The following is a 21,763-nucleotide window of genomic DNA, read 5'->3' as shown; positions in this document are numbered from 1 at the left end:
TTACTCCCTGCTGGGATTCTGGTTTCACGAGTCACTGCTTGTTCCTGGCCTTCAGGTCCCAGGTGCTCTTTGCATGTTAGTTTTGACTCTTTTGTTTTGTTTTTTGTTCGTTTTATTTTTGAGGACACGGTTTCTCTGTGTAACAGAGCTCTGGCTGTCCTGGTTTCCCTTAAGCCCACTGGTCTTGAACTTGAGACCTCGGCCTCATGAGTATGCATCACACCCACTCTTTGGCCTTTCAGACGCTGCAGCCGTTTCCAGGCTCGGGTTTCTGTGGCTGTTGCATTTCTGTTTATCTTCCCCATTACCACCTCTTCATGTGTCGTCTCCATCTGGAAATTCTTTAGCCGAGTCCTTGTGTGTTCCATGCCCACTGACTTCCACTGCTGGGCTTTGTGGGCTCCACCCTGCTGACACATCCCACAATTACAGTTGGTAGGTTTTGTGTCTGTGCAGGAAGCATCTTGATTCAATGTGTCACACTTGACCTTCTAACCACCCTCTCGGAGACACAAGAAAAACATCCAGGGGGCTGCTAATGCAGTGAGATCTGAATCAGATGATATTCAGGAGGGCTCAGAAGAGGGAAACAAGGCAGAAGAATGCTCTGAGCTGCAGAATGTGGCTCCGGGAAGAGCAGGCCAGGGTGGCAATGTCTTTGCTGCTTTCTTTTTGTTCCATGGCAGACGCTGGAGGTGAGTAAACAGGGGGCCCAGGTAGCTCTGTAGTTGGCTTTGCCTCATGTTCCACAGAAGCCGTGCTTTTTCTGGTGGACTGGGGGCTCCTGGTGGATCTCATCAGTGTTTAGCATGGTGCTGTGGCTGCTGTTTCCCAAAGTTTGCTTCACTTTGTACTTGACTTGCATTGCCCCGGGGCCCCATTCTGGTGAGAACGTAGAGATTTTCGAACTCCAAATGTCCTCTCCATGACTAATTTTGCTTCTCCACGACAGCACATGACATTGGGTAGCTGAGGACACTGGCTCTGTGCACTATCTTCTTCTTCAGCAAGCTGGCATGGAGACCCAACTCAGGTGTCTCAGAGGTGCAGCCTTTGGCTAAGCATCTTCCTGCTGGGACCTGGACCATGTAAGCAGTGAATCATTTCACTCAAAAGGATTCAATTATGTTCTAAAAACCATATAAAAATGGCTGAAGAGATAGCTCAGTGGTTAAGAGTTCTTACTGTTCTTGCAGAGAACCTGGATTCAGTTTCCAGCACTTACAGGGGAGCTCAGAACCACCTGTAACTCCAGTCCCAAAGTCTCAACCACCACTGGCTTTCCCAGGTCCCTGTACTCGTGCGCTGCAGATAAATTCACGTATAATCATAAGTAAATATAAATAGGAACAAGAAGGCTGGCAAGGGAGGGGTGATCTTGACTTCATGGCCTCAGGTCAGGGAAATGATGCCCAGGCCAAAAGTAGGGCTAGCACCTTAAAGCCTTTCGTATGCTGGTTCCTCTGCAGAGTTTGACTTTGTTGTGTGGAGATGTGGCTCTGGGAATTACAGTAACTCAACAATAGCAGTGGACGGGTTCTGCATGTGCCCAAAAGGTGGGGCATCTCTGGTCAACATGTGTCCTCTGCTTTTCTCACGATTCCCAGATCCACAGAGGGAGCAGCAGCACGATTCTGTAAGAGCAGTTAGGGTTCCAGATGCACTGCAGGTGGGAGGAGATGCAGCCTTACCGCTTCCGGGAGATAAATCTAGGCTTCCAAAGAGCATGAAGTCCGGTGTCAGTGCCCTCCATTGACGTCACTCTGTGCTGATTGTGCTGATTGCTGTTCACAGCACTAGCCAAGGCTACCCCCCCCAAAAAAAAGAACAAAGGAAAAAGAACAAGGGTGACTATTTCATCCTTGACAAATTTAAAGTGTTCTTTTTTATTTATTTTTAATTGGAAAGAATCGCTTCTCTCTCTCTTGGAACAAAACCTTCATGTGACGTAGGTAAGGAAGTGGAAATATTTACATTCTTGTGAGGGAGATGAGTCACATCAAAATGATCGCCAGGGCTTATGCACGGACCTCTCTCTGCTGTTTTAAATGATGGCAAGTTCAATGGGAGAGAGACTTGAGTAAATCAATGTTCTCCTTTCTTAAAAGAGTATTTTAGGGACTGGAGAGACGGCTCAGTGGTTAGGAGCACTGCCTGCTTTTGCAGAGGACCTCAGGTCAGTTGCTGGTGGTCACTAGCATCTGTATCTCATTTCCCTCTTCCTGCCTCCACTGATACTGCACACACAGAGTACATAGATATGCATGCAGGCAAAACACACACGCATATATAAATAAATAAATAAATAAATAAATAAATAAATAAATAAATCTCTAATGTCTCAAGGCAAGGTGGCATATACCTGTCATCCCATCAACCAGGAGGCAGAAGCAGGAAGAGCAGGAGTTCAAGGTCATTCTCAGCCACAAAACAGAATCTCAGCAAAGACCCATCTGAAGGACGATTTCAGGCACCATGTGTTAGGCACACGGTGAGGATCTTATACGCAGTAGTGGGATATTGTGCTATATGTCATAATGGTTTCTGTGAGAGCATTCATAGGCAGTAATATTTTCTGTGACAACCATGTCATTGGCAACTTCATGACGGGGTCTGACCATGATATACAAAATGGGTGTCTCTTTCCCAGATATAAACATTTGCTTGAACAATTTAATTGATGGTGTCATTGCATCCGCTTCAACTGGGAAAAGCTTCTCAAAATGGAAAGTGGAGCGCAGATGATGAGGGAAATGTGAGGCTTTAACAGCATAATTACTAGGTTTGCTGAAATGAATTCAGAAGAAGTTACTGGGCGAAGCAAGGTCCAATGCTGCTGAATCCAGTGGGTTCCACTTCCACAGTAAGACATCAGTTCCAATATTTTGCCATTGGTTCATCAGATGATATATAGATAGATTTAAGGTTGTGTTTTTTAGCTTAGCCATTTTAAAGGAAAGACTTATTGGTCCGTGGGTTCGGTGGAGGTCACCATTTTAGGACTTACTCGCTCCATTGCTTTTGAGGTGGAATATTGTGGTGAAGGGACCAGTGTGATAGAGGAGGCTACTCACCTTACCTCATGGCAACCAGGGGGCAAGAAGAGAGAGGGGAGGGGCAGGAGGCATGTCCTTCTAAGGCTCACACCACCAGACACCTACCTCTTCTAACAGATCCCACGTCTTTTTATTCCAGTCAACTATAAATGCACCAATCGAGAAACCAATAGCCACCATGGCTGTGGGGTCACCATAGAGCATCCGTGGGAGCAGAGACAAGCTGAGGGGTTTGAGGGTCTCATCATGAGAATGAAGTGCAATCACTGGACTAAATAACTCTCCTATCTGCAAGATGGTGTGAGGGTCTGCAGTGCAGGAGACTGAGGCTCCTCTTGATACTAAATCCATCTGGTTTCTTGCTTGTCCTTGTCAAGAACACAGATTGAGGAAAGAATGGGGTTCTGGGGCGAAAAGAGATGAAGTTAAGGTTTGAACCCTCAGATCTCCTTGGAAGACCTCCTGACACGTTTCCCAGGCATTCCAGTCCCTCCCGCTCCTTTATAGGCAGGAATTTGTAATTTGTTCCTACATCAGGTGATTCAAGGGTCTCTGCCCCAATCCCTTGGTGACCAGGACCAGATAGGATAAGGGCTTACAAAGCAGATCCCTCCAGACCATCTCCCCTGAAGAGGGATGTCATGCAGTCCGTTTATAGGACATCTGAGTCCATACAGGCAGGATCAGGACCTCTTGGGCTTTCAGCCTCCTCCTGTGCAGGCAGAACAACCCTTACTTAGTTGTGGACAGAATACTTGGTCCATTCCATCCCTACATTCACCTCCCCACACCCAGATTTAACCTCCAGTCTGCCTTAGATCTTTAATTTCTACCGTGTGTACCTTCATGTCTCTCCTTCTTCCAGACATGACACCCACACACCTAGCTCATACATTCCATTGATGGCAGCTCCTGGACTGAGCTTTGGGTCGCATTGAACGTCCTTACTGTTGCTTGGAGCCATCTTCCCTTATCATTTGAATCTTGTCTTGGAAGGCTCTAAGGACAGTACCAGGAGGAGGGGTGGAAATGTGTCCCTGGGGGATAGGCTCCTTCCTGCTCCGGTGGGCCTTGCTGTATGTTATCTAAGTTGGGGTGTGGAGCAGACAGTGGAGAAGAACTTAGGGCACATGCGTTCGTCCTTCCAGAAAGTAATTTCTGATTTTCTGAGGTTTCATAGGACTACGATACACATGCATCTCACTGAACAGTTGATGCAGATTGCTGTTCTGGTTACATTGTCTTCCCTGTAAGGAAAAGGTTAAAAACCCAGACTTTTCTTAGCCTTACTTTTAAAGTCTTTTTGAGGTAAGCCTGTGCATTCCGCTTGGGCACCGTTGTTAGCGGCCTTCATTTAGGCGCAGCATGCCAACCTCTTTCATCCACCTGAACCTTCTGGTGGTTAACAGTCTCTGGTTCCACCTTGTTTTCCTTCCACACTTAAACCAATAAATTAAAAGGATGTGTTCATTTTTTCTTATTTATGTACGCATGTAAATTTGTGTACAGCGCGTGTATGTAGAAGCCTACGGAGCCCAGAAGAGAGAAGCTTTGGAACTGAATTTACAGGCAGTTGTAAGCCACCCCATATGGGTGCTGGGAAGTAAATCTTGGTCCTCTGTAAGAAAAATAAGTACTCTGTACAGTGAGCTATCTCTCAGCCTTTTTCTTTCTAGCTCATTCAGTCCCCACATTGGAAGGAATGGAGTAGGAATTCTAGTGAGCAGGTCTAGACAGGGAGGCCTTGGAACCCAAGAGAAAGCCAAGAGGAGAGATCATAGCCCTTGACAAACTGACCCTTAGTGTCCATGGTGGGAATGTCACTGCCCCTTCTCTGGTTTGGTAGCTCATTTCATGAGGAGCTGTGTAAATTCTCAGCAAGCATTTGGTGCAAGAATGTTTCGTCTCTAGGGTTAGCACAGTCCTTTGTCATTTAAGGATCTTACCCATATTCTTGCAACTTTACCTGAGGGATGGGGCTACCAAAACATATGGTACCAGTTAGTGTCTGTGGTGGCTCGTCTTGTGCCAACCAGACACAAGCTAGAGTTATCTAAAAGGAGGGATCCCTAGTTGAGAAAAGGTCTCCATAAGATTGGGTTGCAGGCATGCCTAAAGGGCATTTTCTTTAATTATTGATTGATGGGTGGTGTTATCCCAGGGCTGATGGCCCTGGGTTCTATAAGAAAGCAGGCTGAGCAAGCCAGGGGAAACGAAACCCCTCCATGGCCTCTGCATCATCTCCTTCCTCCAGGTTCCTGCCCTGTTTGAGTTCCTGTCCTGACTTTCCTTCGGCAATGAATGGTGACATGAAACTGTAAGCCAAATAAACCTTTTCCTTCCCAAGTTTCTTCGGTTATGGTGTCTCATCGCAGCAACAGTAACCTTAAGTAAGACAGTACCCAAGCTTCTGTTTTGTGTTCACTCAAATGCTAAGAATGTTATTGTGTAGTTTGGCTGTAGCACTGGGGAGAGGGGCATGTCCACCAATTAGTGAGGTGGTCCACAGTAACCATTAACTATCCACTTACTTTAGACATCTCAGTGACGTGTACCTGGATACCTCAGAATGGCCTGAGCACATAATTTCTCTCTCCTGAAAGCTGTTGGTGAAGGCTCTGGTTATGAACTTTGCGAGAGACCTCATAACTAATGATGACTATTTCACTATAGCATAAATCCATATGTGTGTGTGTGTGTGTGTGTGTGTTGTATATATACATACACACATACACATACATAAGTCCCTAGAATAGCTGCATACATTGTCTGGGGATCCCGTGACCTTCATATAACTGAGACCAGTATCCCCAGTACCCTTATTACTGATATGGAAAGCATTTCCCTCCCATTAGGTAGATCCCATTTCCCTTCTACTATTTTGATAACCCTTATGTCAGTTCATTGTTTTTCTTCCACTCCTGAAACATTTTTTAGTTTAAAAAAAGATTTTATTTTTATTTTATGTGCATTGGTACTTTGCCTGCATGGATACCTGGCACTGAAGTTAGTTGTGAGCTGAAATGGGGGTTGAACCTGGTGCTAGGAATTGAACCTGGGTCCTCTGGACAAGCAGCCAGTGCTCTTAACCACTGAGCCATCTCTCTAGCTCCTGCCCCTGAACATTTTAAAGTGGTTGTGGTTTGGGGAAGATGAGAATGAAAAGGCATGTGAAAAGTTTAAATTCTACTCCAGCTTCTCTTGCCATTTCATCAGCCAGTCTCCTTCTCTAGGTCTCTAACCTGTGTCCCCTTTGATGCTAGGGGTTTGTACAATGACAGCTTCCTCAGGAAGCTGCAAGTTTTCTAATACCTCAGTAATAAGTTTCTTGTGTATCAAAGCCTTTCCTTTTCTGTTAATTAACCCTACTTATGTTCAGATTTTCCCCAAAGTATGAACTACTACAAATGTATGTTTGGGGACTGGAGCAATGGCTCAGTAGCTAAGAGCACTGGTTGCTCCCACAGAGGACCCAGGTTTGGTTTCCAGCACTGGTGTCTTAACTGACAACCATCTTTAACTCTGGTTTCCAGGGTATCTAGTTTCCTCATCTGACCTCCTCAGGTAGCAGGCACGCACACGCGTGCACGCGCGCGCGCGCGCGCACACACACACACACACACACACACACACACACACACACACACAACACCAGAAAAAAAATACCCAAATGCAGAACTGGAGTCAGTAATATACCTCCATATTTATAAAGGCCTGGCTCAAAACACATTACTCAAATGTCTGGGGGGACCAGTTTCTTGTCATTCAGCCACATTCAGTATTTTCTAAATTTAATTCTATCGATCTCAGAATACCTACGATGTCTTTCCCCTGAGTTACACAGAAGGACCCATCTGTCCATAGTTTGGCTTCTTGAAGAAAGGGATCTTGCTCCAGTCAGGACAGACAAATCAGTCACATTTAAACAATAATGTTCTATGGGCACAGAAGGGTCCCTGTGCTCAGGAATTCCGCAGGGTTGAAATGGTTGTTAGTGGCTAGGATGGACTCTTCTTTCTCTGGAGGAATAGCTTTATTCTTCCTGTCTTCTAGCCATCTTCCAGCCGTCTGCTGTGGGCTTCTTACTTGGAGAGCAGTGCTCACAATTAAACAGCTGTAGAAGTTTCTTCTCAGCTTTCTTTCATGGGGCTACTGATTGAATGCCTTCGAGCCGTCCGTGTTAGACTGTCTGACAACTTTGACAAATCTGCTGTCGTTGTCTTTTCCCATGACCCCAAGAGAGTCCTCCAAGCACAGGAGCTTTGTCTTCACTTAGAAAAAGGTGCAAAGGCTTTTTCCAGAGAGGGCGAGGCTGGTGCTGGGGCAGGCACTAATTCCTGCTTAATTCTATGGTCTTGATTTCCTTTTCCTCCTCCAGGAGAGGCTCAGTTTTCTAGTCTAGGATTTGTGTGTGAAACTTTGGTTTGATAGTGTAAGCATCAATCCAGAGTCTGCAGTGCCCCACTAGTCTCAAGTGTTTTCATAAATCCTTTCTTGGTTTTGGGGACCTAGGTGTAGGCACGAATACCTTGTATCCTAAGAGAAAAAAAGTGAAGGACAGACCCACAATACAGTTTTTGATAAATTGCTCTTTAGTCTCTGAGGTGTATAGTGGTAAGAGACTTCAGTGAACCCCCCAGAAGTGTGGTCTATCTTTATAGATACTTTCTTCCAGGCTCTTGATCTTCCCATTCAAAGGCAAACAAATCCCTTCTTTCCTCTGCCAAATACAAGCCTAGAAATCATCTTTAAGGTTGACTACCCTGAGCCATTTTTGACCATAAAGAATCTCGAATGAGAGTGTAGATGTTTGAGACCACTACTCTGAGCCATCCACCACTTGTAGCTTCAAGAATTAGACCAGTGGATTAAGCTCCATCTGCTCTCCTTACAGAGAATATTGGGGTTTGGGGCCTCCATCCTCAGGAAGGCTGTTGCTAACTGGAGTCAACCTTTTCATCCCTTCCTGAGGAACTGCATGCCTCTCAACTGTTTCTTTTAACTGTGCTGAAGGGCCATGCCTATCTTCCTGTTTAACCTCAGGGTTCATTTACTTTTGCCTTAGCAGTTTGAAAGCGTAAAGAGAGAAAAAGACACCCGAAGTTCACCTCAGACTGTTTGCTGTCCCTATCTTCTGCTGGGTCTGTAGTCTCTTCCCAAGGGGTTTGTCTTTGTCTTCAGGACTAGAAACAAATGGATGCAGATTGGAGAGAGAGAGAGAGAGAGAGAGAGAGAGAGAGAGAGAGAGAGAGAGAGAGAGAGAGAGAGAGAACAGACAGAGAAGACGGCCTAGAATCTATGAAAAACAACTTTTTAAATTCTAAACTTTTGAAAATGTCACATGTACTTTATTACACCATTTCATTCCCCCTTTCCAACTCTTCCTACCTTCCCCACTCCAGGACCTCTTAGTCTTTAATTATTGTCACACACACACACACACACACACACACACACACACACACACACACGAGTCCATTTGGTGTTGCTTGCAAGTGTAGGTGTTGACCACAAGGCATTGGCTAATCCATCAGGGAGCTCATCTCTGGAGAAAACTGATCTCCCTTCCTTAGTAGCCACTGCCTGTAGCTCCTTATCTGGGGTCCTTGTGCAGTTTCCTACATTCACACTGGTATGTCAACTGGTGTAGCCATTGTACAGGTCTTGTTCAGGTGACCATATTGCTGAAATTTCATAGGTGCAGCTTCCCTTTTATATATAAAGATGATTTCACAGCAGATTTCCTGGTCCTTGGACTCTTTTAATCTTCCTGCTTCCTTCTTCTGCAGTATTGTCTGAGCCATAGGAGTTGTGTTGTACATGTATCAGGGGCTAGGTACCCACGGTCAATTCTTCTCTGCATTTTGACCAATTGTGGGTTTCTGTAATAGTTTCAACCTGCAAAAGGAAGCTTCACCGATGAGGAGTGGGAGCTCTACTATAAGGATAAGTATTAGAACACAGTTAAAGTTATACTGGCTTAGGCAAGTGACAGTAGGAGGTTCTCTTAGAGGATCCACAGCCTTGCCAGACATAGACAGTGGGCTAGATTTACTTTTATTGATGGACCTTAAGACCACTTAGACAACTATTGGTTACTCTAAGATTTGTGTCACTGTTATCTAATACTGGATACATACGTGTGTGTGTGTGTGCGTTGTCTTGCTGTCCTGGTCTGTTAAGTTTCAAACCTGGGCAAACAGTTGAGGTAACTAACATACCAAAGCTGACCTGCTTCCAGGGTCTCCAAGCACAGGGTTCGAAGCAAGTCTAAGCCAGAGGAAGGATGATCATCTTGTGGCCAGAGAATCATCCCCATGTCCTAACTCCTGAGGACCCACGATGAGCTTGGCTCTGGGTATACCCATCCCATGACTTTTTGCCTCCCCCAAGTACAACTCTCTCAGGCTAGGATGCACTGGTGACTTTACTGTGCTACATCCCTTAAGACGCTGTGAGGTTATGTCTACAGGAGTCCTACAAGTCTCTGCTGGGGCCCCAAGACTGTCCAAGACATGTCTAGAATCTGCGTGGAGGCCACCTAGGCCTCAGCTTGTGTCTTCCACATGGCTTAGTGTAGGCTTCTCTTTAGGCAACACTTGCCAACCTTGTTCCTTTGTGACAAAGAGTACAACACACAAACTTTGCGGGACACGCTAAAACCCTTCTAACTTCTAGCCAAGTGACCATTGCAGTCCTGCCCCTACCCCACTGGACACAAAGCTCAGTGGGCAGACACTCCTGGAGGCCAGAGCTGCTTCTCAGGGACAAAGCCGCCACCTCAGATTTCATGGGACAGCAGGCCATGGTTAGTGGCTCACATTAGGAGGTTGCTAGGAAACCAAATGCAGTATTTTTGTTGCTGGCTTTTGCTATTTTGTGTTGTTAGGGTTGGACCCAGAATCCTGCAGATTCCAAGAAAGCGTTCCTACCTTTGAGGCTAATTCTACTCCCACATACAACAGCAGCAATAGGATACTGTCCCCCTAAATTCCTCGTCTCCAGGGAACTTATGCATACAGCCCTTCCCATGCCACCAGTACAGTCAGATAGAGCTACTCTACCTCAGAGCTCTCTCTCACAGGACCATCATTGTCAGGGTTGGTCATGAGAGACCAGAGAGCAGCAGTTAAAGCATCTATGGCTGTCACTCTGAGGTGCTTTCTGATCTACTTCATCTTGCTTTTTCACATAGCCCAGGCTGGCCTTGGACTCACCATATAGAATGCCTTCAACTCATGTTCCTCTTGCCTCTGCCTGGAGGTCCCATGTTTACAGTTGTATGCTGTCACGCCCAGTCATCCTGGCAACTTTCCAGTCTGATAGTGAGTGTGGATGGGTCCCTTAAGAGGAGCATCTCAAAGTGGGATCTGCACAGGGTGCTGATGCTCTCATGCATCTGGACGTCCGCTTGTGCAGCAAAGCCCTTTTCTGCTTTGTGAAATTGCCCCAGGCCTATACCTGCAGGAGCTCCCTGTCCCCCATTCCGCAGCTTCGGAGACCCAAGAGAAAAAGCTTCATGCGGGAACAGTCTGCTGTAGTTAATGATCCTGTATTCTACTCAGCAACAATATGGTCTATTAATTGATGCATGTTCTATTTGGTAACAGTCTTCCTAATTAACACAGGCTCTATTTAGTAACAGTATGTCCTACTTAATTTCTTTCGTGTGTTCTGGTGAAAAACATAATGCTTCATTTAATATATTTCATCTGTTTACTCCTCATGGATTTTGCAACACGATGCAGCTGGTGGTGTCTACAGACCATGGAAGAGGGGTGATCCAAAGGAGAGCTTTCTAGAAAGAGGGGTCTGAGCTCTTAAAGCCAGCATTTTAGGAAAGGGCCAGGGAGTTCAAACACAGCAGTGTGTGTGTGTGTGTGTGTGTGTGTGTGTGTGTGTGTGTGTGTGTGTGTGTGTTGGGGAGATTTGGCAAGGGGTGTACCTCAGCTGGACTTGGGCTTCTTAGCTACTTTTTCTAAGTTCCTCATGTCCTCTATCTACCTTTAAAGTCACTAAGTCCTCAGCAAGCCTTTGGCTGTCTTTTCATGGAGTAGCCTCTGTACCTGCTTTCAAACCTGCTCCCCAGTTTGTAGGGCTAAGGCCCCAACTTTTGTCCCAGCCAAGGGCTCTGCCAGGAGCATGAATGGCAATCACACCTGCTGGCCAGCTTGTTGCAGCTCCTCCAGCCTTATGCTTGCCTGAGTGGACATTGTGTCCCCAGGGCCTAGCTGTTGCACAGTACTGGTTAGTGGTCAGAAGGATTCAACGGATCTCTCTGTTTGGGGTATGTATGTGGCTTTGTGGGGCAGCATTGCACAGCTGCCTATGTGACCCTTAGTGACAGGCATAGTTTGGTGGGTGCCCGGGGAGCTGTGGGTAGGGGAGGGATAAGAGCTGGTTCCAGAGGGCGACCCCAGAGTTGAGCCTATACAGGAGTGACAGGTGAAGAGAGATGACCAACAGGTAGAGCGGCATCCTCAGCAGAGGGGACTGGGGGAAGGTAAGAGGGCAGCTGGACACTTGGGCAGGCACTCTGATCCAAGTCTCCATTCTTTCACTACATTGATAAGTTTATGGGAGGCCCCAGCGGGACAGACCAAAGCTGCAGGCACGTATGTTACATGTATGTTACACGAAGCATGATGCTGCGCATTTTCAAGGCTGCATAGAATGCTATTGTATGCCACGTTTCCTTTATTCCTGTGCTTATAAAGTGGATCCCATATCCCGGGCCCTGTGAACAGTGCTTCGGTGAGCATGCGGTGCAGGTATTGCCATACAGACCTTACTACCTCAGGGCACATATCAGTAGTGGGATTTGCTAGATGACATGGTTAAATTCGTAATGTTTTGAGGATCCTCCATGTGCTTCCCACATCAGCACCATCACCACGTTAGTTAACTGGCATCAAGCACATGTAAACTGTGTGGCCATCTCCCGTCCATCTTTTTAAAACTTTCCCATCTTCCAAAACCTAACGTGTCCGGCATGGGCTCCTCATGTGGCCGCCTTGGCTGGATCCGCCTCCTAACTCCTTGCCTGATAATTCAGACAGGTGACTGGTTTCTGGCTGGTTTGGGCTCTGCATGCTTGCCCTTGTAAAGGTGCTACCAAAGAGGGACAGAAACCAGGGAGAAGGCAACCTGGAGCAGTGAAAGGACAGACCATAGGCTGAGCATGGTCTGCCCATCTGTGGTCACATGAAGGATCTTAGCTGGAGGAATAGACATTTCACACTGTGAATAGCTTCTTCACCAGTCTGAGGATCCACGCCTGGGGACTGTCCCTTCAGCTCTCTCCCCTGTTCCTACATCAAGCCTATAAGGCATCTGGAAGCCAGCCCAGTCTGGAGGAAATGAAAGGCAAAGAAGACCCCTGGGCTGGACATCTTTCACAGCCTCCGCTGGCTGCTCTCCACCCTTCTTGATGCCTCGCACCGCTCCAGGAGGCAGGGCCCTGTGGCCTGCTTCCTTCTGGCCTGGTTGTGCTTCAAAGGCTCTCTGTCTTCCCCCTACCTCCCTTCCTGTACCTTGGGACAGCTTATTGACATTAGGTCTCATCTAGTTGAAGTTCCACCAGGGAGCAGATAGTCAGGGTGACAGGTAACAAGAGGACTGACTGTCAGCATCTCTGGGGCTGGAAGCAAGAAGAGTGGCCATGGATGGGGAGAAAGCAGAAAGAGCAGTGACCCACACAAGAGGACAGGGCCGTGCTCAATAGCAGGGTTGACTGCAGGCTGGAGAGTGGATCAGCAACAAATGTTTAAAGAGGGAGAAAAGACAGGAGAGAGGAAGCAGGGCCAAGAAAGAAAGAGCAGAGAGATTTTGTGAAGATTGAAGGAGGTTGTTGAGGCCAAGCAGAAAGAGATGTAAGCTGGTACCACATGCATAAAAATGGGGCCATGTTACTGCCATTGACCTCAGTGTCACAGCGCTTCCTACTCAAGACACATTGACAGCCAATGCGTCTACCTATGGAGTGAACTGAAGTGGCACCTTGACCAGAACCCAGGGGTTTGCTGTCCTGGAAACTCTGGAGGGGACTACCAGCCATGACTTACATTTCCTGAATTAAGGGAAGGAGTGAGTGTTAAAGGTTACTGCTATGGGGTGTTCATGATGATTTAATCTCAAGTCCAAGAAGCTTGAACTAGGTTGGGGTAGTGTTTGAAAGAACAGGGCCGAGGCAGTGAATTCCTGGACAGTACTTTTTATTTAGTAAAACGCCCAGTGGCCTGTTTTCTAAAAGCACGGTAGCTAGTTACTGCTTTACTGGGAATGAAACTTCTAAAGAAGCTGTGGTTGCTAGGATGTCAATGTGGGAAGGGAAGGAGAATCCCGCCCTTTCACCAAAGAAAGGTCTCCTTGGGGTAGACAAGGTCCAGTGTTATGAAAAGGTCGGGCGAGGAACTATAAAATCAGTTTGTGCAACTACTGCATCATAGCCTGAGTGGTGCGTGGAAAAGGACTGATGTACCTCTCTCCATCGCAAATGCACATCCTCAGGTAGATGACGCCTTTCCTGGCAGGTGGGAAAACTTTCCTCACAAGAACTGTCCCTTGAATGAGGACGAATTAATCTCTCTGTGCATGTGAAGGAGACCACACAGTCCAGCCCTGGGCAGCCGCTCAAGAAAGAAACCCGTCTAGCTTTTGCGATTTAGTAGAGTAGCTCAACTCCACAGCTGGATCGAGGCGGAAGTCCCGCCCCGGGCTCCAGGCTCCGCCCCGCCTCTGTCTAGCCCTACGCCCTGATTGTTGAGCTTTCCGTTAGGTCTTCAGTCTCAGGCAAGTCCCTACTTCGTGAGCACTTCTGTGCTACGAGTCCAACCCGGCCTGTCTCCGAGCCGCTGTCCAGTAGGCGGACTCCGCTTTCTAGGAGCCCGGCCCCCAGAAGCCGGACCCCATTGGTCCCGGACTCCCACATCCTACAGCCTAACCCGTCCCTACATCCAGCTCTGCTCCCCAAAACCAGCCTCCACCAAAATCCTAAACTTGGTGGATCCCCGGTGAGCCCCACCCCCAAGACCCTGAGTCACACCCTCCTAAAACGGTTGGACCCCGCCTTTCAGGAGCCACGCCTCCAGAAGCTGGACCTGTGGGTGGGATCCCGAAGTGCACAACGGCCTGACCCGCTCCCCTACGAGCCCCGCCCACGAGCCCCGCCCCCTAGGGCCTGGGCCCCGCCCTACAATGACTGGGTCCCGCCCCCCCAGGAGTCGGAGCTCCGCTCTTAGGGGCCGGACCCTGCCCCTCCCGGAGCCCCGCCCCCGGCCCGGCGACGGCGGTGACCGTTGATGCTTTCGGCGGGCGCCCGGCGGGAGCAAGCGGCGGCCCGGTAGGTGAGCGGGGCCGGCGCTCCTCCTCGCGGGTCTTTCTTCTATAGCGCGCGCCCCCGCTCGGCCCGGCCTTGTCCTCCTGCGGCCGTGGGGGCCGAGCTCGGGCGCCGCCCGCGCCTTCTTTGTTCGCGCGGGACTCCGGGAACTTGCCCGCGCGGGCTGCGGCTGGGGTCCCGCGCAGGCCGGATGTGCGGGTTCCACGGGCCGTAGCCCCCCCGGACTCGGGCGGGGTCTGACCCGGCTCAGAAGCCCGCCGGGCTGGCCCTGAGGGGACTTTAATGTCCAACTCAGCCCGCGGTCTCATTGTTTGGGCAGAGACCGTTTCCAAGGACCCGAACTGAGGAAATGTAGGGCAAGAACGCAGGGCAGCCCACAATGAGGATTGAGTTATCGGTGGAGGGGCTAGAGCTGGGAAGTGTAGACAAGGGGGTTCAGGGTGTAGGCAGAGGGGCTCAGACCCCTGGAGTGTAGACAGGGGCCCCAGACTGTGGGGGTGGGGTGCAGAACTGTAAACTAGTCAGGGGGCTCAGCAGTGGAGCCTAGATGGAGGGGTGTTGTGTAGCTAGGGCTCAGACGCTTGGAGTGTAGACAGAGGGGCTTTGACACATAGAATCCAAATGGAGGGGCCCAGGTTCCTGAAATGGCCTCAGACCTATGGGATGTAGATAGATGGAGGGAGAGCTGATATCAGGGAGGTCACTGGAAATGAAGCCTTGAGCCTACAGCAAGCAACTGGTGTGTGGGGGTGAGGGGAGAGGAGCAAAATCAATTTTGAATCGAGGGACTGTGCTTAAGTTTAAAAGTTTCTGAAGAGAGTGCAATTGTCAGCACAACAATTTCTCCAGAAAAACTGGAGTAAAAATGTACACTTTTTTATTTTGGGGGCTGGCTGACAAGTACCAAGTACTCAGGCTGACAGGACCTGGACTTAAGGGACACTGTTGGGACAGACAAAGTCGGCGGGTAGAAGGGAATGGCGTAGGAAAGACTATGGGGGTAGGATCAAGAAGTGTTGAGGGCAGGAAGCAGGTGTCCAGGATCTTTAAAAGATGTAAGGCCATTTCTGTGAAGTTTCTTGGAACCTACCCTAAGAGGGACTAAGGAGGAGGTTGCTTCTGACAGGAAAGATGAAAGGCTGGAGAGCTGGCAAAGGAGATCAGCAAACACCAGAGCTGAGGAAAGGCCCTCAGAGTTGGGGTGGCATGTGTGTGCCAGTCTTTGCCCAGGAGTCAGGAGAAGACAGGGTTTATACTGAGTGAGCCAAATTGCAGTGCATCATGGAGTGCCAGCTAGTGACAGGAGGCACTCTGTGGTCCTGTGTGGCACCCAGGAGGGCCTGTGTCAAGGCTGGCTCACTCTTTGCATTATGTTTAGAACAGCAACCTCAGAGGATGGGATGCTGGGTGGCCACAAAAGTGATACTGAGCCTGGAGAACTGTAAGGATCCCAGAGCTAGGAAAGGTTGAGGCTGAGCCCTGTATTTCTAATTCTGTTGTCATTTGACATCTGTATCTGAGACAGGCCCAGCATGCTGGTCCCATCTGGCTGATGGAGAGTGCTGCCTTAGTTGTGGGCTCCCTGCCTTGCTCTGGCAGCAAGTGCATGATGGTATAAGGTGGTTGCAGCCCCCTCCCTCCTTTCTTTCTTTTTGTGAGTTTGCTGGAAACCCTGCAAATGCTTACTAGTCAGCACTTGTTTTAGTTTCCTACTGAGCTGTTGCAGAGTGTTTAAATTTAGTGGCTTAAAACAACAGTTTATTCTTCAAGTCTCTGGATGCCAGAAGTCTGCTGTTGGTCTCACTGGCCACATGTCCTTTGGGGATCAGGGAGAATCTCCTTACTTCTCATGGCAGGTGGAGACTGGTCCCATCCCTGGGCTCAGGGCTTGGTTCCAGCATCACGTGGCCTTCTCTTCTGTTTTAAGCCTTCCTCTGTCATGGTCTGTGTGGACTTTTAGGGTTGCCAGGAGATCCAAAGTCCTCAGTTTACATCTGCAAAGTCCCTGGAGTGTTTCCCCCTTCTTGCTGAAGAACAGCTTAGTCCTGCCCCTCCCCCAGGGTGGGGCACATGGATACCACAGACTGCAGTAGTTTGTGGTCCCACTGCCCTGTGACTGTGTTTCTGGATGCACACTCGGCTGCGAGAGGGTGGGGTGTCCCTTTGTCCTATTCTCTTTAGGGAGGTGGTGGTTCCCACTCCGAAAACTACAACCTCCAGAAATCTGCTCAGTAATAGCTTGTCACCCCAGCCCTCAGGGGGTTGAGGCAGGAGGATGGAGAGCGTGATGCCAGAGCATGGGCTAAGTGAGCTCTTACCTCAACAACAAAAACACCGGGGCTAGAGTGGCCTCAGTGTTAAGAGTATATACTGCTCTTGCAGGGACCCATGTTTGGTTTCCAAAACCCTCATTGGAAAGCTCACAGCTCCCTGCAGAACTAATGCTCCCAAGGCACTGGATTTCATGAGCATATACATACATGTACACATAATTAAGAACGCAGAATTAGAGGCAGGTGGATCTTTGAGTTCAAGGCCAGCCTCGTCTACAGAACAAGTTTCAGGACAGCCAAGGGTATGCAGGGAAACCCTGTCTCAAAGAACAACAACAATAAATGACAAACAGAATCTAAAATGAATAAAGCCCAAACTTCAAACCCCAAAGCAGATAAGCTCAAATAGGCACATACATACACAGGAACATTGCTCCTGATTTTCAGGGTCTACCACTTTAGAAGCTCCCAGCTTCTCCCATGGAGAAGTCACTTGTTCTAGGCAGAAACTGACCCGGTTAGTAACCCCACTCCTTGTCTTTAAAGGAGTGGGGTTGAAAGAGAAGGGGAACATGTCAGTCGTCCTTCTGGTTTCCTTTTCTTGTTCTCTTGTGGTCTCAGTGTCCCTAAGCAGGGCACCCCACGTGCTGCTTTCCTTATCCAGGCAGTTACATGCATATGTACACATCATGGGCTACATAGTGTGTATACCGCCCATCTATCTCTGAGCCATGGTCTAAGTTTTCCTGACATGACATCTGCTGTGTTGGGCACTAACTCACGGGTTTACATTCAAACAGTGGCATTCTGAGGGACCATCCTACGTGTCCTGTTTTCTTAGCTGCCTACTGTGGTCTCTTAGAATTTACATGATACATTCCTTTTTGATTCTTATCAAAGGTGAGTAGAGTCTTTAGGTCTCTGTGCGCTTCCTCCCAAGTCCCATCTTTTAAAAAAGTGTGTGTGTGTGTATGTGTGTGTGTGTGTGTGTGTGTGTGTGTGTGTGTGTGTGTGTGTATGTATGTATGAATATTTTGCCTACATGAATGTATGTGAACCAAGTACATGCCTGTTGGATCCCCTAAGCTATGGTTATGGTTGGTCGTTAGTGACCGTGTAGATACTGGAATTGAACCAAGAGCCCTGAACTACTGAGCCCATCTTTCCACACTCTCTCTTAATAAGCCTCTTAGTTGGCAGGGACCCTGGAGCACAGCTCCCATCATGCACTTGTGGATTAATCTTGCTGTGATGTACCTATACTGGATCTCATTACATCCTCATGGTAGTCCACCCCTAGCAGGTGGTATTGGAAGACTCTGCTCCGGTCTGTTCTGAAGTCCCAAGATCTGCATAGAGTGTCAGCTGGAGTCGCCTGTGCTGTACTACTCTGTGTTGGGTTCCTGTGTGTCAGGTTCCTCGTCTGATCCCAGCTCCATTCTTGCTTTGCTAAAATTCTACTTTCTTTTTTGTCAGTTAAGAAATATAACATAGAGCTCAGCCCTCTTGATTTTGAAGCTATCCTTTTTACAGTCTAGATCCTTTTTAGTTTAGCTGGGTATAGAATTCTAGAAAGTTACTCCTCTGTCTTTCGTGCACAGGGCAGGGTGCTCCCAGGAGTGGGGAAGCCCTGGCTCCCTGGGTGGGACTATGGGCACCAGGAAATGGCCTTATCCCTTTATAGTTGGACTTGTCAGAGAAAATATTGCTGCACGGTGTTTGAGAAACTGGGATGCGTAAAAGCTGTCTTTATGTGGCATCTAATGATGTGTCATATTTTTGTGAAATTAAATCCTCTGTCTTCAAAGACTCACTTCGCATGGGTTTAAAATCACAAGCAGAAATAAATATTAAGTAGAGATTAAAAAAGAAAGGTCAAATAAAAATGAAATGGAAAATCAGCATGGTTTACTCTTAAATATTTCAAAGATTTGGAAGTGGCATGTGATGTGGGATCAGAATTGTTGCTACAGTCATTGGCAGTGAGGATCCTTGCTCTGACAATCTGTGGCTTCTGCATCTCCTATCACTTTTCCAAAATGCAGGAGCCTAGGCTGATGCCTAGAGTGAGAGGAATGAGTTGACAAGTGACCTCTGGCTAACTGACCATGGGCTAGGATGGCAACCATTCCCAGGGCCAGCCCTGGTCTCAGCTAGCTGTGGGTCTCATGGAGTAGTGATAAAAGCCAGCTACTCCTGCTGGTTTCTTGGGTCAGTTTGCTTCTGCTGGACAGACCTCCAGCAGGTGGACTCGATTCAGTCAGGTCTTTGTTAGCTCCTATGGCTTATGGCTCCCTTCCCTGCTTAAAGAACTGGGTCCTCTACCTGTGTGGGCACTGCTGGTTTCTGAATTGCTACAGTGTAGAATCCCAAGAGGCAGTGTCCATTCCTGTGTCCCTCCAGCCCTGCAGTGGCCCTGTTCTCTCACATTACCTCTCCTGTGATCCTGTGAGTGGTGAGGCCCTGCCTGCATGCAGACAATGGCGTCTCTACTGCCCTTTGTGTGGCCGGTGAACCTAGGCAATGTGAAGCCGTGCGTTTTGGAGCTCTAAGTGCTTTGGTCATTGGTGGTCTTGTGCTTTTATTTCCTGTCTATTGGGAGCTTGTACATAATCGTTTCTGTGAATAGGCTAGCCTTTGGGTTTTGCTAGCTGTAAACTTTATCATGAAAAATGACAGTTGTTCCAAAACTAGAAAAGCAAACCTTTTGCATTTCAAGACAGTATCTTTGCTGCTAAATTTGAAAACAGGTAGGTGTGAATTGAGCTCTGCCTGGAGGCGGGGTACCTGGAGCTTGTGGACATTTTATTTTCCTTGTCTTCTCTGTTCTGGGGTCCCTGGGTATGCAACGAGTCCTGGCTCTACTTTGTATGGGAAACAGCTCTTTGGGCCTGGCAGCTGAGCCGAGCACTTGTGAATCCTCTGGGGACAGGCTGGAAAAGCCACCCATGATCATTATGCCTTGTCTCCTGAGGCCTGATATCTAAGCCCAGCCAGCATTTGAAGCTTGCTTCATGTGACAGCTGTGACATTAGCCTAGCTGTGTTGCCTCTGATCCCTCTGTCTGTCAGTATTCTTCCGCTGTGATGATAGTGTTTGTGGAGAAGTGGAACAAGTCAAAGATGGCTGTCTTCACTTTCTCCTCTACCACCCTACTCCTTTCTCCTTTGGGACCTTTGATTCTTAGATGAACTCAGATTCACTATTTAAAGGAATTCCTAATGCCTAATTTCTGTGCTGCCTCTTAGCAGTCACTGGACTGACTCTTAAGTGTTAACACTGACTGGGACAGGGAGAAAGGGGCAAGAGTAGAGTTGAGGTGTCTGTGCAGTCCTAATGCTTGACCTGGTTTCTTGGAGCCTGAAATGTTGAACCTTCAAGGACTGGCCTTTACAGAGACTGGGGAGGAACCCTGCCCGTGAAGAACGTGGAGGAGAAGGCCATATCTTGCTCAGCCAGGCGGCCTGCTGCACCGCCAGTCTCTGGGCACACTGACAGTGCAGTGGCGCTGAGCTGCTGTCAGACATATTGGGAAATGAGCTGCCAAGGCCTTACAGCATTCAGCAGACTCTACGAATTGTCTTGAGTGGAGGTCTGGATCCACGGCGTGGTGTTTGAGCTAGTTTCTTCAGTTGTCAACATGGTCAGTAGACTTGAACGATGAGACCTTGAGCTATCAGGTGGCTGTCCCGTGGTGGTCACTCCTGGCCCATACTTCAGCTTCTGATGTTGCCGCTTAGCTACCCTGTCAACCTGTCCCAGACTCAGTTTTAGGGAACCTGTCTGAAAACATCTACCCATGCCTGGCCACCCATGAGTAAGCAGCGCGTGCGCACGCGCATGCGTGCGTGCGTGCGTGCGTGCGTGCGTGTGTGCGTGTGCGTGTGCGTGTGTGTGTGTGTGTGTGTGTGTGTGTGTGTGTGTGTGTTTATAGTGGAGTGAAGGCCAATCAAGGGTTGACATCTTTATTTTGTGTTCATTGCGACATTGGTCACTCACTGCTGAATAGCACAGCAGTCTATACAGCCTGCCTCCATGGACAGGGCTCACACAGGTTGGGCTCCAGCTACCTTCAGTGGGAGGAACTGCTTCCAAGTTTCTCCTGTGGCAGTTGTCAGCCCTGGAAGATCCTCTTCCACGGTTGCTAATACTGCTGCTGGCAGACTTCCCATCTTGTTGGCTCTCTGTCATGTGGGTGTCTAGTTAGGGAAGCTCACAATCCAACATTTCCCTCAGAGTGAGGGAGAAGGGGAAAGGGTAGATAAAAGCCACCGTGCCTTTGTGACCTTACCTTGGAGGTGACACCTCGTCACTTTGCCATGTTTTAGTATTTGGAAGTAAGTCACTGCATCTAAGGCAAGAGTACTCTTATGGGTTGAATAAATAGGAGGCCTGGTTATGGGCGCCTTGGAGGTCACCTCTCCCTGTCATTTGCTGGTCCCGGTGTTCCTTATCCTACATATAAAACGTGCTCCCCAGGGCTGTCCCATTGTAGTAGCAGGTTAGAATCTCAGCTCTTGGGTTGGCTTTTGTGTAGACGAGGGCCTGGCTAAAGCCCTGGAGAGCAGATGATCTTACTCTTTAGAATAAACCAAAGGGACAAGGTATCAGCCCAGCAGCCCATACCCAGGTCAAATGTCAGACAAGACCACCACCACTGCAGGCCTTCCTGCTCGTTGTGAAGACTGGGAGATGGGATGGGGTCAGAGTGGTGGCCCTGAAGTCTAGAGTGGCAAGGACTGGGTTCCTTGTTAAATGTCAAGATCCAAGGACAGCACCCTTCCGTGTGCCGTCAGTCCTCCTGAAAGGCATTTTTTTTTCTTTTTTTCCGGAGCTGGGGACCGAACCCAGGGCCTTGTGCTTGCTAGGCAAATGCTCTACCACTGAGCTAACTCCCCAGCCCCCTGGGAGGCGTTCTTGCTCAGCTGAGACCCTTCTTACCTTCGTCCTGTCAGGAGGGTTCGCAGGGTCCAGTGCCCCTGTCCTTCTGAGGACAGCTCCCTGCCCCTTTAGTTCCATCTGCTAGTGTCTCTGATGACATCCTTTCCTCAGAAACCTGGCGGGTCTGTGGCTCTCTTTGTTGGCATCCAATGGCT

At 48.6% G+C, this 21,763-nt stretch overlaps 2 protein-coding genes across 7 annotated transcripts in view; one reads left to right on the top strand and one right to left on the bottom strand.

Moving 5' to 3' along the window:
- The first annotated feature begins 465 nt into the window (after positions 1 to 465).
- Rgs12 (regulator of G-protein signaling 12) overlaps positions 466 to 21,763 on the top strand; it is a 108,077-nt gene continuing 86,779 nt past the window's right edge. For 3 of the 6 annotated variants that reach the window (XM_006251351.5, XM_039092338.2, XM_039092339.2), the window contains exon 1: positions 13,260 to 14,397. The gene's annotated coding sequence lies outside the window, so the exon portion shown is untranslated. Of the gene's footprint in view, positions 696 to 13,259; positions 14,402 to 21,763 lie in introns of those variants that run through there. The other 3 variants (XM_039092337.2, XM_006251352.5, NM_019339.2) reach the window with 3 other exon arrangements.
- Positions 14,229 to 14,702, bottom strand: Rgs12l1 (regulator of G-protein signaling 12 like 1). Its single transcript, XM_017599548.1, has one exon. The coding sequence runs from the start codon at positions 14,700 to 14,702 to the stop codon at positions 14,229 to 14,231; it is 474 nt and encodes a 157-aa protein (XP_017455037.1).

Source organism: Rattus norvegicus, chromosome 14 (assembly GCF_036323735.1).
Source record: "Rattus norvegicus strain BN/NHsdMcwi chromosome 14, GRCr8, whole genome shotgun sequence".
NCBI classification, from domain to species: domain Eukaryota; kingdom Metazoa; phylum Chordata; class Mammalia; order Rodentia; family Muridae; genus Rattus; species Rattus norvegicus.
The sequence above is the reverse complement of the archived record's forward strand: the minus strand, read 5'-3'. Positions and strand labels throughout refer to the sequence as shown.

What these genes read in the sequence shown, in the direction of transcription:
- Rgs12l1 (XM_017599548.1), bottom strand. Translation starts at nt 14,702, where the DNA reads ATGAGACCGCGGGCTGAGTTGGACATTAAAGTCCCCTCAGGGCCAGCC.